The sequence below is a fragment of the Drosophila takahashii genome, chromosome 2R, assembly GCF_030179915.1.
Source record: "Drosophila takahashii strain IR98-3 E-12201 chromosome 2R, DtakHiC1v2, whole genome shotgun sequence".
Taxonomy (NCBI): Eukaryota; Metazoa; Arthropoda; class Insecta; order Diptera; family Drosophilidae; genus Drosophila; species Drosophila takahashii.
Window position 1 is genome coordinate 35,318,055 of NC_091679.1, and position 15,679 is coordinate 35,333,733.

Genomic DNA, 15,679 nt, shown 5'->3' on the forward strand with positions numbered 1-15,679 from the left:
CATTTCACAAGCTTCCGGCCAGGAAAACTCATCCGTTTCAAGGTGAATCGTTAGGGAAAAAATCAAAAGTGTGTTTAGAAAATAGAAAGATGTTCGCTTTTTATTCAAACTTTTTAACGAGTTCTACCTGTTTTACACATAATCATAGAACTTAAAAAATCGAGAGCAAGAAATCACTTAATATATATAATCATTTTGTTACGAAGCCAATTATTTAAAAGTAGAAATTGAAAGTACAAAATACCGGTTTGGTGCATGACATCTCATTGTTAAATATTTTTCAGATTATACAAATTCGGCTCGTGTGATCCACTACATACAACACTCAAAACGATTAAAGTCAGCTAATGAAACTTATACAAAAAATATAAATGTATTAAATTGGTTTTAATTGTGTAAAGCGTATGTTACAGACAACTAACTGAGCTAAATCATATTAAATTCATAAACTGAGAATTTTAAACAATTTTCTTAAATAGAGTTTCAGTATTCAACGAAGAATTTAGAAGTGTTTGCTGGCTTTTCTTTAGATAGTGAGATTTAGTTTTCGTTTATTCCGCTAAAGTACAAACAATTTAAATGTGAAATGGTTGATGATGACACGGTTGACACTCATCGGCAACAGCGGGACGCATAAGGATAAGATTCGCGACCTCAATTTTGAACCGAAAGATCTCTTTAATATGAAAATAATTCCCGTCTCCCTATCCTTTGAGCAGCGGCATTTCTAAAGTAAAGTAATGTTTGAAGTATAACGATTTAATCACTTAGCGCTCCTGTTGTCAACCTCGGCCTGGGGATCTAAGCCCTATACGCGTTCGTAAGTCTTCTCGTTTGCTAAACGTCTTCTTGGTTCCTGTCTAATCAATAAACTTTATTTTTGTACCCTTCATCCTGCTTCTTGACTTATGTTTTGAATATGTATGCAGCAAATGAATTTAGTGGGTTTGTTTTTCATTTCTTCGTTTAAATTAATACTCCTCGTCCTCTGGTGGGGCATCGTCTGGCGGCGCGAAACCATCCTGCAAGTAAGATACATAAGTCTAAGTGATGGCAGGGCCGTGCGAAAAAGTGTACGGACTTGTCCTACCTCAGTCGCATACAGGATGTCCATTATCTTTTGAATGAGCGGATGTTGCTCGCCGTCATCAGCTTCTTGGCATCTGTAAGAATGAAAGTCGGTTATTAAGGTGTCCAAAAATGAATTTGCTTCGGCGGTACTTACAGAATTTCAATGTCCCGCAACTTGGAGAAGTAAAAGTCGCGCTCCTTCTCTAATCCCTCCAGGTTGATGCGCATATCCATGACCTGATCCTTAACATTAGTAACCGATTTTTGCTTATTTTCTTGTTCTTCACCCACCTGGTTTGACATCTCTTCGATTTGCTGATTGTTGACCGAGTTGCCCGCGTCGTTCTTCTTGACGGTGCCCGTGCTATTGGCACCGGCGGTTATTCTGCTCGCCGGCGCGGCGTTGTTCGTGCGTGGCAGCACCTTGGAGACTGCTTGAATGGGCGAAACGAACGAGGTTAGTATGCAAACAACCGCTTTGCAGGAACAGAAGCTTAAGGAGTCAACAAACGTGAAGCACAGACAGCTTAGCTCTTCGTATTATATGTTTGTGTCTACTTGGAGGATGTGCATTTAGTGTCATAAAAATGAGAGCATCCAAATGGACCATGGCATGCGATCGATATGTACAATTGTCTGACCATGTGGATAGTGCGTAACGATAATGAAAGGAAAGATAGCGATAGGAGAGAGAGTACAGCTAGGGAACCAAACCAAAACAACATACTGGGCTTCACTGTCGTCGTCGTCGCTGGGCGCGCCGTTGCCGTCGGGGCACGTCGATAGCTGCTGTGCACGCCGCTGGCCGCCGTGCCAGGCAGGGACTTCCCCGCTCCCGAGCCGAAGCCCATGGGGGCTCCCTCACGCACCGCGCTGGCATCGTAGTCCCTGCCATCGTAATTGGCATCGAAGAACTTTTTGAACCATTGCAAGAACTCGAAATTGTCTTGGAAACGGCCCTTGATCAACTTATCAATGGGTATAATCTAAAAGTAAAATGGGCGAGAAATATGCAGTCAGGTGAGAGAGTGTGTGGTGAAACCAAATGCAATGGGAACAAAATAAGGATAAACAAACACACAGTATGGATTTAGGAGAAACAGAAATCTTTGGCAAGCCAAAGCACCAAAATGTTTTACGAGAATACTTAAATTAAATAGTAAGTTGAAGAACAGTGATGAAAACTTCTCAAAAATTAAAGCGTTTAGTTTTACACGTTCAGAGACTACGGTTTTTAAGAATAATCTGACGGCAACTTCTTATAATTTTTCTTTGGTTTATCAAAATTATTACGCATTCATTTGCAAATAATCATGAGTTCGTAAACAGTTAAACTAAGTTATTTACAATCTCAAATCATTTAAAAAGGTCTTATTCTCAAAATATTTCGTAAAGAACATTTTATAATTAAATCAAAAAACAAGAAAGGAAGCTAGCTTCGGCCAGCCGAAGCTTATATACCCTTGCAGATCATTCCTATTAATTAAGAAATCGCAAAAATGTTCAATTTTCTAATATTTCTCATTAATTTTCCGATCGTTCCTATGGCAGCTATATGATATAGTCGTTCGATTTTGATCAAATTAAAATTGAAATTCAGAAATATTTATCCTAGAGTAGAAGAAAATACAATAAAAACCAAAGAAGCTAGAATTTATTTCCTATTACTTTTCCATTTATTTTCCGATCGTTCCTATGGCAGCTATATGATATAGTAGTCCGATTTTTTAAATAATTAATTCGAAAATTAGAAATATTTAAAAAATAACATCCCCAAAAGTAGAAAGTAATATTTCAAAAAACACCGAAGTTAGAATTTTTTTAAGTTTTTTTTTCCGATTGTTCCTATGGGAGCTATAAGATATAGTTGTCCGATCCGGTCGGCTCCGACATATATACTACCTGCAATAGAAAGAAGACTTTTGGGAAAGTTTCATCCCGATAGCTCAAGAACTGAGAGACTAGTTTGCGTAGAAACAGACAGACGGACAGACGGTCAGACGGACAGACGGACAGACGGACATGGCTAGATCGACTCGTCTAGTGATGCTGATCAAGAATATATATACTTTATGAAGTCGGAAACGTCTCCTTCACTGCGTTGCAAACTTCTGACTGAAATCATAATACCCTCTGCAAGGGTATAATAAGAAACAACAGTTTAAAAACCCTATCTTAATCCGATAAATATTTAACAAGGTAAGAAACACCCAATCTAGGGACCTAGAAACAAATATGTAGGTAATACCCATCACTGTGCAAGGGAATGAAGAGGGATTAGTGGTTTTGGATGTGGGACAACAACAGATCCTCCAACTTGTGTGCTTTGTGCTGGGATGCGACTGAATGTGTGTGCTTGTTGGGTAGTAGTGGGTGCTCCTGCTGCTCGAGACCAGTGCGGTGAGTGGAGTTTTATGTGGTGTGGTGTGGCATCAGCATCCCAGGCTTCACGTTCGTTCGCTGCGCAACTCAAAAGGAAATGGCAAGCAAATAACGCGGGCTTCCATCACCGGAGTTTTTGGCTTCCACTCCAATAACCGTACCAGTCTGAGCGATGACCCGCGGCGGCATGCGAACGCTTCCGGCTGGCGCCTGCAAGGGCCGTCGGTGCATCAGGTGGAGATCGTTGTTGCTGCTGCCCACGCCACTGCCTCCGTTGCTGCCGTGTCCGTTGCCGTTGCCATTGCCCAGCTTGACCCCCGCTCGCTGCGCCAGGGGATCGTACTCGCGACCATCGTAATTGGCATCGAAGAACTTCTTAAACCACTGCAGGAACTCGAAGTTGTCTTGAAAGCGTCCCTTAATCAGTTTATCAACTGGTATGATCTACGATCGTCGTTGTTTGCGTGGTCGTGTGGTTGATTTGTAACGGAAATCGTAGTTAGTTACAACATACAAGAGTTGATTGGTACAGTGGAGAGCTCCTCAAAGCGCATCCACTGTACCGTGCCCATGTCCACTCTATATATTCTCGGGATTGGTTGGGTTTGTGTGTGTTTGAACAAAAACAAAACAAAAAATCTAGAAGTATACAAAACAACTACTTTTGAGCAAGCATTACCTTATCCACAGACATCTTTTTGAAGCCCGCCTGCAATATCTTGAAGTTCTGTATGTACTCGTGCTCCAGATTTGTACGAAATTTGACACGCTTTACGGGCACTGAATTGGGGAACAGCATGTCCATGAACTGGCAATATGCGGCACCTAGAAACGAGGCGGAGGTCGTTCTCAAAAATCACTCATCACTTCTAAGATTGATTCGTCTTACCTGTGCAGAGCTCCTCGATCTTTGAGAACTGCGACTGCAGACAATCGTTGACCCAGGCCAGCATATCGTGGCGCGAGAGATTCTCTGACGTCACATTTGTGGAGTAAACGTTAACAGCCATGATGGTGGTGTCCTCTGGTTTCTTGAGCGGCTCTAAAAAAAAGATGCAAAAGACTGGTTAGTGCTCCGTCCGTGTGGGAGTGCTACTGCCATGAACGGCTCTTAATTACGGCAGCTAATAATTGTTTTGGCTCGGGCTGCATTGAAGCGTGTCCCATGTGCGTGCTCAATATCAAGATCACGATAATCATCAGCAAAAGCAAACAGCAAACGGCAGCCGGGAACGCCAAATGATTGTTATTGGACATGTTACCGTTGCACACTCAACTCACTCCACGAATCTGCAGAATTTGTTCCTCGAAAGTAGTTTGGCGGGTTGGCCTATCGCCGAGAAGTTCGATTGTTTCGACTACTCCGGTCTGGAGGCAGCACGAAAGGCCTTTCCAAACCGAAAACTCATTATCCAACTTCCCGGAATAAGACTAACAATCTGTCAATGAATTACCATCGCCGATGCACTTACCGGTTTTGTGTTTGCGGTGTGCTCCTAGCAACTCCCCTCTAGCTATACTCTCTTTTGCAAGATCAAAAAGAAACTGTGAAAATTACTTTTGTTTTCCTTTTGTTTCGTTTTGATACAAGTCCACGACCTACTGACAATTCCAATGCAAACTGTTGTATCGCCGAGATCTTAACTGAATAGCAATATTATCAAGGCCTGTTTGTGTGCCTTTTAAGGCGACAGCCTCTATTTATGGAATGAAATTAAGGCGGTGACCAAAAGCATAGTATGGATCATTTTGACTCATTTTGATCCATAATATTTGGATTCTTTGGAATTTAAGTATTTTTAAAGAGTCTCTTTAGAGAATCCCTTGTAACTTTTAATTATTTTGTAGTTTTCAGAATTACACCTCTAGAAACGAACTTGTTAATTTACAGTATTTGCTCTCCCTATTAACAGTTGTTTTGCGAATACAGTATATCTTTATACTTCATGAGTAACATGTATAAATTTAATAAAAAAAGCGATAGTGAACAAACTTTTTACATGCGAACGAGAATTCTTCAGGAACGTTGAAAAGTTTTCAACCCTATATAAAGTATTTCCAATTTGCTTCAATGCCCACTAAAAATAAATCCACTTTGATTTGGAGAAGTTCGCGATAGAGATAAACAAATATGCCTCTGCGGATACTCTTCTGAACTTCCAGAGATAATGGTTCTTCAGAACCATCTTGAATACTTACGAGAGCATAAACGGCAATCAAACGAAATGGTAGGCGAGTGGAAAGAAAGCGCTCCGCGGAGACTGGAACTGGCGAACAATGAACTTGGACTGTTCGACGCCGCGACGCGTCGTCAGCGATCCGCTTCGCTGACATCCTCCTTTCTCGAAGACGAAGATTACTCATGGACCGCGTCATTGGCATTATCAATGTCAGCCTGGCCAGCAGGAACATAGAACATGGGCATTGCAAACGTGGGCCAGCGAGATAAAGAATTGGCCGGCATTTGGGAGCCGGCCTATAAATATACACCGACTCACATCGGCCGCGCGCCTTTCAGAGTTTCCGTAAAATTCTGCCTCGCCACCTTTTGGCTGTGCGAGTGTACGGGTGCATTGACCCGAAAGGGCGGAACTCCAATTCAAATGCGGAGCGATTTGCTGCTAGTTTATTGATTTAAGTGCCCCCCACCGGAGAAGGCACAACAATAGCCATGCCCCAAATACAACGAGTTGGTATTCTTACACATGGGGAAAATTCCTTAAAACGTTTATATCAGCATTAATATGAAATATTAACATATTGCTTGTGAATTCACAAAAATAACCCAAGAAATTATAAATTCCATTCGCTTTGTTTACTACTACGTTCATTTTTATGTTTATCTCCCGCCTTATAAGACTGGCGTGTTCGTCATTTTCCAATGAGTAAATATGATTAGTTTTATGATTCAGTGCACAAGTCTAAGCAAACATATTTATGACTTTGATATTGGACATTACTTGTAAGAAAAATGTAACCATTAATTAATGTGAAATTAAACCTTAGCTATTATTTTTGACCAACAGATTTCTTAAAACAATGAACTAATCCATTTAGCGCATCTATATAAATAACAAGTTTTAAATAAACAAAAATTTATGCGGCAGCTGTTGTTTAGTTTTCTTAGTCAAAGGCGAAAATTGTGTTGGATTGCGAATTTGAGTCATTTTTTAGATTTGTCAGCAGATTTGCGAAGATACCTGATATGACATCTGAAGAGAAGATTATGTAAATAAATATCCTACGAGTGAGAAATAAATTGTAATGTTTCGGAAGTCTTAATGATTAATAGCCAAATTCCAAGATGGCAAATCACTGATGTGTGTCATTTTCTTCGGGAAATGAAAGAATCGATTACTGATGATGTTTTTCCCAGTGTAGTCTGTCGATAAGTAAGTGTGCATGTGTGCGAGTGTGGGCGCGTGCAGCGGAAGTTGAATGCGAACTAATTAAGCAGAACCAGGAAAACAGAAAAGAGCAGCGAGAAAGGGGGATTAGTGGCCCCCAAAACGGGGCCTTCCACTTTTAAGCCCCTGCCCCCCGTTGAAATGTCTTTCATATCCTAAACATATTTAAAAATTCCCAAATATAAATCTGAAATCGGCGGCGAAGTGTGTCAACAGCAGTAAGCTGTTTGAGCAACAATTAAACATTCCGATATTGTGAGCCAAATCCGCTCGATTTGATGGGTGTGAGTGGAGAGGTTTTGAGTGGGGAAACCGAAAGAAACCGGCAAGCTAATGGAGAAACAACAAAAAGGCCAGAAAGCTGCGTCGGCGTAGCAGATTTCAATTGAGCCAATAAAAATAAAAATAGTAAGTCGAGCTAAAAGAAAACAAAACAAGTCCGAGAATTGTTGGTAACTGGACACACACACACAAACACTAGCACAGGTCGAGAAATGCGGGGGTTTGACAGATAAACCGTAGATGAGTGACGTCATCGAAATGGTGGCTCAAAACCAGAAAGAGGCCAGAAAATATGGTTTCCCCGCTTTTTCCAGACACTGCAGCCATCGGGGGTTGGGGTTGTGCGGCACATTAGCCATTCTACACTGCACCGGAATTTTTGCGGCCTCTTTTTTCTATTTTTTTGCGGCTGTGGCAAGCACACTCACACAGTAGCACGCCAAGATGATAGGCACTCACACTCGCACGCAACCAGAATAGGGAATTTTATTTTTGGAGGAGGAAACGAGAAGCAGCAGCAGCAGGCGACATTTAAATATACAACATACAACGCACACGGACGCACACAGGCGCACGGATGCTCCGCAATGTACAGCTATTTCGCTCAAGTGTGCACTTGAAGTTTTCGGCAAAGTTATTTTAAATCGCCACATACCGATGAACTTTCTTTTCTGCTGACGCTACTTCTAGGTTTTGCCATTTCTTCTTCTCTTCTTCTTTTTTCGCGAAAAAGTCGAGGAGCCGCACACACACACAGACACGCACGGAGAGAGACTCACTGAGTCATACGGACGCAGTGGGGCACCCAACCGGTAAATCCTCCGATCCTCTGATAAACTCACCTTTTCAGCTAGTCGTTGTCCTTTCTGCCGAGGGCGCTTTAAATGATTCCTGGACTTTAAACAAAGAAATGCAAATTCTATGACGAGCCGTCTTCAGGCAAACGAGCGAGCGCTAGGGATGTAAAATGTACTCTGATGCATCGACCGCCCAGCGCAGGTCCGCATGGAGGGCTATCGATAGGCGCTAGAGGTGGGCGATAGTGCGTGGCGGCACCTTCTCGCGTTTTGGCCGTTACTTTTCAAACATACAAGAAAACACTTTTGGGAGTGTAAAAGTTGTAAGTAATTATGGTACTCAGCAGTTTCAATGTTCTTCCCACATATTCCAAAATCACAAACCGTATCGGTTGCCGCTCTTCATCCTACAGTTAAACATCAATAACTCAAACCACCAGTTTAAACAAAGTTCTGTTCGAGTTCTTAAATTAAAACACAATTGTTTCAAAGAAGAATTTACTATTCAACACAAGTTTACTCAAATTACCATTCTTAATGCTAATAAATGCAATAGTTTCGCTATTTAGACTTGACATTTTATAAATATTCATTGCCAGTTTTAAAATCATTATAATGCTTTAATAGATTGGTGTTTCCGTATGTGTTGTATCGCTGAGATATTTTAGTTACAAAAAAGACAACACCCATTTCAACAGTTAAAAAATCAATTTAAAAGTAAATGATACTTTCGTGATTCCTCGACCTTCTGTTTTGAAATAGACACTCAGTGGTAGATTACACAGTTAACAATTGACTTAACGCTAATAAATGCAACAGTTTCGATATAAAGGCTGGCATTAAATGCCTGTAAATGCACCCGGGTTCCTTTCTCTCGCTTGCAAATTAGATTTACATGCGGAAGACTCCAAACTTGGTGTCCTGACCGGCATTGTTGATGGCTGCCTTCAGGCTGAGGCCCAAAACCTGGCGCGTGTTGGCCGGATCGATGATGCCGTCGTCCCACAGGCGAGCCGTACTGTAGTACGGAGAGCCCTCCGCCTCGAACATCTCCACAATGGGAGCCTTCAGCTTCTGGGCTTCCTCCTCGCTAAACTCCTTGCCGGCTCGCTTCCTTTGGTCCTCGGTGATCTGAGCCATGACATTGGCCGCCTGGGTGCCGCCCATCACGGAGATGCGGGAGTTTGGCCACATGTAGAGGAACCGAGGCGAGTAGGCCCGTCCGCACATGCCGTAGTTGCCGGCACCGTAGGATCCACCGATTATCACCGTGAACTTGGGCACATTGGCGCAGGCCACGGCCGTTACCATCTTGGCTCCGTTCTTGGCAATGCCATTGGCCTCAGCATCACGTCCCACCATGAAACCTAGATTGAAAGTTTAGGGATATTGCTGTCTCTTCAAACTCATTAGCTACTCACCCGTGATGTTCTGCAGGAAGACCAGCGGAATCTTGCGCTGTGCACACAGCTGAATAAAGTGGGCACCCTTGAGGGCGCTCTCCGAGAAGAGGACTCCATTGTTGCCCACAATTCCCACCGTGTGGCCATAAAGCTTGGCAAATCCGCACACCAAGGTCTCGCCATACAACTTCTTGAACTCCGTGAAGCGACTTCCGTCCACAATGCGGGCAATCACCTCGCGAACGTCGAAGCTCTTGGTAAGATTGGGACCCACGATGCCGTACAGCTCGCGAGGATCGTAGCGCGGCTCCTCGATGGCAGCTGCTGGAACAGCCCTCTGGAAGTTGGCTTGGCTGGAGTGCGTCAGCTGATCGTTGTAGGAATTCGTTGCGGGCAGGTTCAGGTTGCTCACAATCTGCCGGGCTAGATACAAGGCGTGCTCATCGTCCACAGCATAATGGTCCGTGACTCCCGAGGTCTTGCAGTGCAGATCCGCTCCTCCCAGATCCTCCGCGGACACCTCTTCACCAGTGGCGGCCTTAACCAGCGGCGGACCAGCTAGGAAAATGGTTCCCTGCTTCTTCACAATGATGCTCTCATCGGCCATCGCCGGGACGTAGGCTCCTCCGGCCGTGCAGCTGCCCATAACCACGGCGATCTGGGGAATTCCCTGAGCCGACATGTTTGCCTGATTGTAGAAAATGCGTCCAAAGTGCAGCTTGTCGGGAAAGACATCCGCCTGACGCGGCAAATTAGCGCCACCCGAGTCCACGAGGTAGATGCAGGGCAGGCGGTTTTCCTGGGCGATCTCCTGGGCGCGCAGATGCTTCTTCACGGTAATGGGATAGTAGCTGCCGCCCTTAACCGTGGCATCGTTGGCCACCACCAGGCACTCGGTTCTGGAAAGATAATTGGATTAATATATATGATAACCGGTGTTCGGCTGAACCTACCCACAAACACGACCCACTCCGGTGACGATTCCTCCAGAGTTGACCACCTCCTCGCCGTACAACTCGTGTCCAGCCAGCGCACTGAGTTCCAGGAAGGGTGATCCCTTGTCCAGGAGCAGATTGATGCGCTCCCTGGCCAGGAGCTTGCCCCGCTGGGTGTGTCGCTCGATGGCCTTCTGCCCGCCGCCTTTCAGCACCTGGCTGGTGAAGTTCCGCAGCTCTCCGACCAACCTACCCATCTCACTGGCATTTTCCTATACAAAAACTCAGACTTCAGAAGGTGTGTAAAGGTAAATAACCGAGTGTTTATACCTTGTACTCCGCGGACTGCTTGTCCACTTCGCTGGGCAGAATATTAGCCTCCCCCACGTGCAGCAATCGCACCTGGCTGCTTAGCAGCATCGAGGAGCTTCTCAGGAGCCCATTTAGCCGGATCATTTTGTGGGGGAGGGTTTTTGGGGGAGTTAATACCTGAAATTACCACGCGAATGGGAGGCGAATGTTACGTCAGTTTTGGGCAGGCTAACTGATAACGATAGCATACACAGCAACAGCTGGTCGATCGCGATAATGGCAACTATCGATTACAAAGAAATAAAATGCGTTGCACTGAAAAAAATTTTACTTTCAATTACTATTTTTAAACCGTTAGATCAAGATTTCCAGAGGTCAAAACTTGAATAACTTGGAAATCCGTTAAAATTTTATTTATTTTATTTTAAACACAAAATAAATTGACTCAAAATTCGAAAATTTATAATATTAAAAATCTTAATAACCCTCTCTACGAAATCTAAGAAAATAAAATATTAAAACCTGAACAACGGAAGTACAAGATACTCAAACACATTTAATTTGAAATATTTTTAATATGGATTGCTAACATTTATTAATTGCAACACTCTAGCTGAGACCGCTTTAGGAATTGAACTTGAGACTGTGTAACAGAATAAACAGCCAACTACGAAGGGTGAATTGGTTTCAGGCTAAAAGTTCTATGAACTTTAATACGATTCATTACACAATTTGAGTTAACATGATTTGTGATTGTGCAGGTCGCTCTAGAAGGTAGGTGGTAAATACTAATTTAAATTGATTTACGTAGTCAGTAGTGGGCTTGCAAACGCTGCTAAACAATCACTTGATATAAGCATAAACATTGGCTCGCTTAAATTTATTCACTTAACTAATTTAGAGGTGTAGTTGTAGATTTCTCTTAAAGCGTTTCGAAAAAGTTGTACTACAAAAATATGATGGATCTGCATCTGCATCTGCGCCCTGCATGATTTACTTGATCTTGATCTTGTGCAGCTTCAGCTTGAAGCCCAAAACTTCGCTGAGAACGCCCGAGAGGGCCGACAGGATGACCACCTTGATGGTTGTGAACAGATATGGGTTGGCACTGAGGCCAGAGATCTTGAATGGCGTTTCGAGTTCCTTGAGCAGATCGGCGGCCAGCTTGAGCACGCTGTTGGACACCATCAGCTCGTCCTTCTTCTTCGGCTTCTGCTCTATCTGCAGATACAGGTTGATTTGCTCCGTAATCAGCACCGACACGCTGCGGTACTTGTGCTGGATCTTCTGTCCCAGGGTCATGAAGCGCAGCAGGAAGATCCCGATGGTGATGGACCAGATGAGGGCCTCCAGCGTGAGGTGCGTGTGCAGGTGCACAGAGTCTTTAAGCCACTCCACGCTTAGAAAGGCCAGCAGCAAAAGCGTTACTATAAAGGCGGCGGAAACAATGATGTCCACCGATCGCTGAGGCCCGCGTTTCTATTAAAGATTGTAAGGGTTGATTTGGGTTACTAGATAACTAGATGTGCTAAACCCACCTTCAAATAAGACCGCACGCTAAGCCAGGTCTTGATGTTGCGCACCTTGTTCAGGCGGAAGTGCGGAAGATTCGACTTGCGAGCCCGTCGTGACGACGTGAGGTGTGAAAAGAGTTTGGCGTAAAGGAAGCGCTGCTTGAACGTGCGCTCGGCGACGGCGAATATGATGAACAGGATGAGGGTCAGGCAAAGGCGCTGCACAAAGCCCAGAGCCAGGACGGTACGCTCCCACTGACTGTCGCCAAAGGCGAAGCTTAGCAGAGTGTAGAACGAGGCCGATGACTTCTCCCACAGTAGCTGCGGCATGTACAAGTAGCTAATCTCACTGGCCTTCTCCGCGTCGCTCCCGAGAGTCACCTGAAAGCATTTAACAAGTTCAAGTTAGGATAACTTTATCTATGCCAGATTAAATACCTCGCAGAGTCGGCAGAATACCGGAATCAATGTGAGCAGGAAGGAGAAGACCACGCCTATGTAGATGTAGTCGTTGGCCTCGCCCATCGAATCCACACGTTCGATTATGCAGGATGCGATCTCCAGCACGGATAGCTGGGCCTTCTTGGCGTCCCGCTGATCCCAAATGGTGCAGCTAACTAGGGGGAGTAAATGAAACGTGAGAACTACCATTCAAGTAAAGAAAATCCCAAGTTCTAACTTACTGCGGTCCAGGCTGCTGTGTGGATTTAGTATGGTGGTTGGCGTAATGTCCAGCTCGCCAGGATCTTCGTCGCTGCAGACCGAATGCTTCAAACCGCCATCGGAGTTATCCAAGTCGGAGGTGTAGCTGCAGTCTTCGCTGTTCGTCGTCACTCCCAGCCAGTCGGTGGCCGAGGTGGTGCACTCCTGGTTGCACGCCGAGGCAGGACTCGATATGATGTCCGCATCATCGCACTCATCCGACTCGGCGCAACTGGTTGTGGATTCATTGCCGCGCGACTGACCCTTCTTTTCCGTTGCCTGAGGAGCACTGGTGGCTCCGGCGTTGGCAGAGTTCAAACGCAGGCGCAGCTGATTGGTTGGCACGGTAACAGACTGAGGAGCCACAACAGCCCCTGCGTTTGGCAGAGGTGAATGGTTGTTGTCCTCGCCGCTGGAGCTCTTCCCATTCAGACTCTCGAAGCCATCGTCCTCGCCGATGCTTCGACGCGACTGGTAGGCGGGTTTGCTTTCACCATTCGCATCCGCCCCATCTTCCCCAACATCCCGACTCGAGCAAGGCTGTTCAGTGCGCTCGTAGGTGGCGTAGATTTGGATGGGCGTGTGCCAGTTGACGTTGCGCTTTTTGGGGCTTTCGAGGGCCGCTCCCCCCGTCTGCCTGCTGAGATCGAAGCGTGCGTCTGTTTGGGGTAGTGCACTAATGGCAGTCGTGGTCAGAAAGGTCTCCTCGTTGCTGTTTCGCCGAATTACGACGGGTGGCGGCGTGGCCGGCAGAATGGGATCTGGCACAGAGGCACAGGTACTAATGGGCGATGGCAAGGGAGTGATCGGTCTGGGAAGCACTTCAATAACGCTAGCTGGAGCGCGTCTGCTTGGAATCGAAATGTTGCTACTGGCCTGCGACATATCAGGTTCCATTTGGCGAATGCTGTGGGAGATTGAATTACAGAAGTTTTTTTCGCAAAACTTCGGACCTACTTACCGCACAAACTTCTTGCGGCGCCGCACCCGATGCTCCCGGTTCGAGGCCTTGTCGCCTAGGAAGCTCGCGGAGATTCGTCGCAGCTTATTCTTGCTGCTCCCAGCTGTGCCGCCCGTTGCGGTATTTGTAGCAACTATCTGCGAGTGGATAAGGCTGATCAGCAGGCTCAGGGCGCATGGGATGAGCAGGGCGCTGAGCAGATCGGCATGCTCCTCGGACTGCTTATCCCCAGCGGGTACTTCTCCATCTCCCGGTACCTCTGACTGGATCAGGGTGCCATTTGAGGGCTTCTCATAGACCAGCGGCACTATGCGACTGCTGTGCAACACGTAGATGGCCCAGTTGGACAGCTGGGTGAGGTAGAGCACCAGGATGAAGCCGAAGGCGTTGGGCGTGGTCTGCCTGACCCACCACTGGGCATAGAGGGGCAGCAGCACATAGCGCAAAATGGCCAGGCGGATCACCGTGACGAGCGACTGCTTGGGCTTGGCCTTGGGGAAGGTGGAACCTGCAATAAATCATGGAATTTATAACCCTTTTTAAGGAAGAGTCAAAGGAATACCCACCTCGAACCAAGTCCACATCAATCAGCTCCGTCTTCAGCTTGGTGTTCTTCAAGTTGACATTATTGAAGCCATCCAAGATCCTCTGCTCGACGGTCTTCTCCCATTCTTGCTTGTCATAGGTGCCGATTTTCTTCTGGTACCTAAGCACGTAAGCGGGGAATTAGATTATTTCGTAAATAATAGCTTATTGTTCGCTTACCATGCAACTATTTCATCCAATTTCATAGTAATAATCACATAAAAGCCCTCAAAGTGTCGTGCAGCCTGCGAGCGAACAAAGAAATCTTCAATTAGGTTTATACAGCTGTGGTGCGAAAGCTTCTAATTTACATCGGCCAGCGATAGTGCCCGCTATCCGGATATAACCGGGAAGTCGGGCTCAGAAAACCCATAACTTGGGTACTGCGAATTTCAGATGGGGATTTTGTCCCACTTACAGCTGCTCCGTCGAAACAGCTGCTCTGCATAACGGGTTTTACAGGCGGTTAGCCCATATCAGCTGATGACTTTCACCTTCGCCTTGCCACCGTTAAACACCCCTGCCCCGCCCCCTGGGCGAAGCTACGCCCATTACAGCGATAAGAAGTGCCTCACCTAATGAAGGGATATCTATGTTTTCCGCTTCACTTGCCTTGAAAAGCGAGAAAAGCGGACGGCAAACGGCCGAACAGCTGTTGAACGGGTGGGTGGGCCTCAATGTTTATGCACACACACGCGGAAGGGGCGCAGATATACACACGAGCAAGGGGGATTGGTATGTAGAAGGGGCCCCTTCTGCATTTCTGGGTTCAAGGTGAACCTATGGACCCGTACAATTTCACAAAAATAGAAAACGCCCGTGGGAAGAGCGGTTTTAATTCATGGATGGCGCGGTTACCTTGATTTAAACCGCGTCAACGATCGATTTTCGTGCGAGTCTCTTCCGTATCCGTTGGGGCTTCCTGGTCCTGGTCACATCGAATCCGAGTTCGGGGAGGCACGGGCACTGGGAACTAGGGCTCCCGTCGGTTCACTGGTAATTTAGAATGCACTACACACGCCACGAAAGCGTTTTGCATTTGCATTGGGGGCCGAAAAGATTTGGTGCGCAGCAGAACGAATGTCCAACCGTTCCTAACGTAACGAAAAAATGAGTAACAGTGTGCCCAGCTCTACACTTTACAAAAAAGGTAGACAAGCATTTGAAAATAGCTAGAAATAGCCAAAACATTTTGGTGCTAGCTAAAAAAACGGTAAAGTGGTGACCCCGACAATTTTATTAAAGTTCTTCAACTAAACTAAAAGGCTGATTAATGGAATCATATTCGGAATTAAAAAAAACTTTTTTTAAAGGCCCGAAATACTTGA

At 45.6% G+C, this 15,679-nt stretch overlaps 3 protein-coding genes across 14 annotated transcripts; all 3 read right to left on the reverse strand.

Annotated features, from left to right (window-relative positions):
• Nucleotides 1-73: 73 nt before the first annotated feature.
• Nucleotides 74-8,139, reverse strand: Eb1 (microtubule-associated protein RP/EB family member 1). 12 transcript variants are annotated; one of them, XR_011418373.1, is made up of 8 exons: nucleotides 4,926-5,090; nucleotides 4,343-4,495; nucleotides 4,133-4,278; nucleotides 3,615-3,897; nucleotides 1,226-1,505; nucleotides 1,082-1,163; nucleotides 788-1,022; nucleotides 74-727 (listed from the first exon to the last, which is right to left on the reverse strand). XR_011418373.1 is itself a non-coding variant. In XM_017148371.3 (8 exons), the coding sequence occupies exons 2-8, from the start codon at nucleotides 4,461-4,463 to the stop codon at nucleotides 972-974; spliced, it is 900 nt and encodes a 299-aa protein (XP_017003860.1). In that variant the 5' UTR covers nucleotides 4,464-4,495; nucleotides 4,926-5,088; the 3' UTR covers nucleotides 74-971. The 12 variants fall into 12 exon arrangements, 11 of the variants coding, with proteins under 11 accessions (XP_017003860.1, XP_070070279.1, XP_070070281.1 ...); XM_017148371.3 differs by having other exon boundaries at nucleotides 74-1,022; nucleotides 1,091-1,163; nucleotides 1,226-1,308; nucleotides 1,363-1,505; nucleotides 4,926-5,088; XM_070214178.1 differs by having other exon boundaries at nucleotides 74-1,022; nucleotides 1,226-1,308; nucleotides 1,363-1,505; nucleotides 4,926-5,088.
• A 297-nt stretch (nucleotides 8,140-8,436) lies between these two features.
• On the reverse strand, nucleotides 8,437-10,811 carry Mccc2 (methylcrotonyl-CoA carboxylase subunit 2). Its single transcript, XM_017148423.3, has 4 exons — nucleotides 10,608-10,811; nucleotides 10,296-10,549; nucleotides 9,361-10,241; nucleotides 8,437-9,306 (listed from the first exon to the last, which is right to left on the reverse strand). The coding sequence occupies exons 1-4, from the start codon at nucleotides 10,731-10,733 to the stop codon at nucleotides 8,831-8,833; spliced, it is 1,737 nt and encodes a 578-aa protein (XP_017003912.2). The 5' UTR covers nucleotides 10,734-10,811; the 3' UTR covers nucleotides 8,437-8,830.
• Nucleotides 10,812-11,156: 345 nt separating this feature from the next.
• phtf (putative homeodomain transcription factor) lies at nucleotides 11,157-15,470 on the reverse strand. The gene is made up of 8 exons (XM_017148416.3): nucleotides 15,210-15,470; nucleotides 14,532-14,596; nucleotides 14,333-14,472; nucleotides 13,767-14,274; nucleotides 12,787-13,712; nucleotides 12,542-12,720; nucleotides 12,128-12,484; nucleotides 11,157-12,068 (listed from the first exon to the last, which is right to left on the reverse strand). Exons 2-8 carry the CDS (start codon nucleotides 14,555-14,557, stop codon nucleotides 11,583-11,585), a joined length of 2,622 nt encoding a protein of 873 aa, XP_017003905.2. The 5' UTR covers nucleotides 14,558-14,596; nucleotides 15,210-15,470; the 3' UTR covers nucleotides 11,157-11,582.
• Nucleotides 15,471-15,679: the final 209 nt, after the last annotated feature.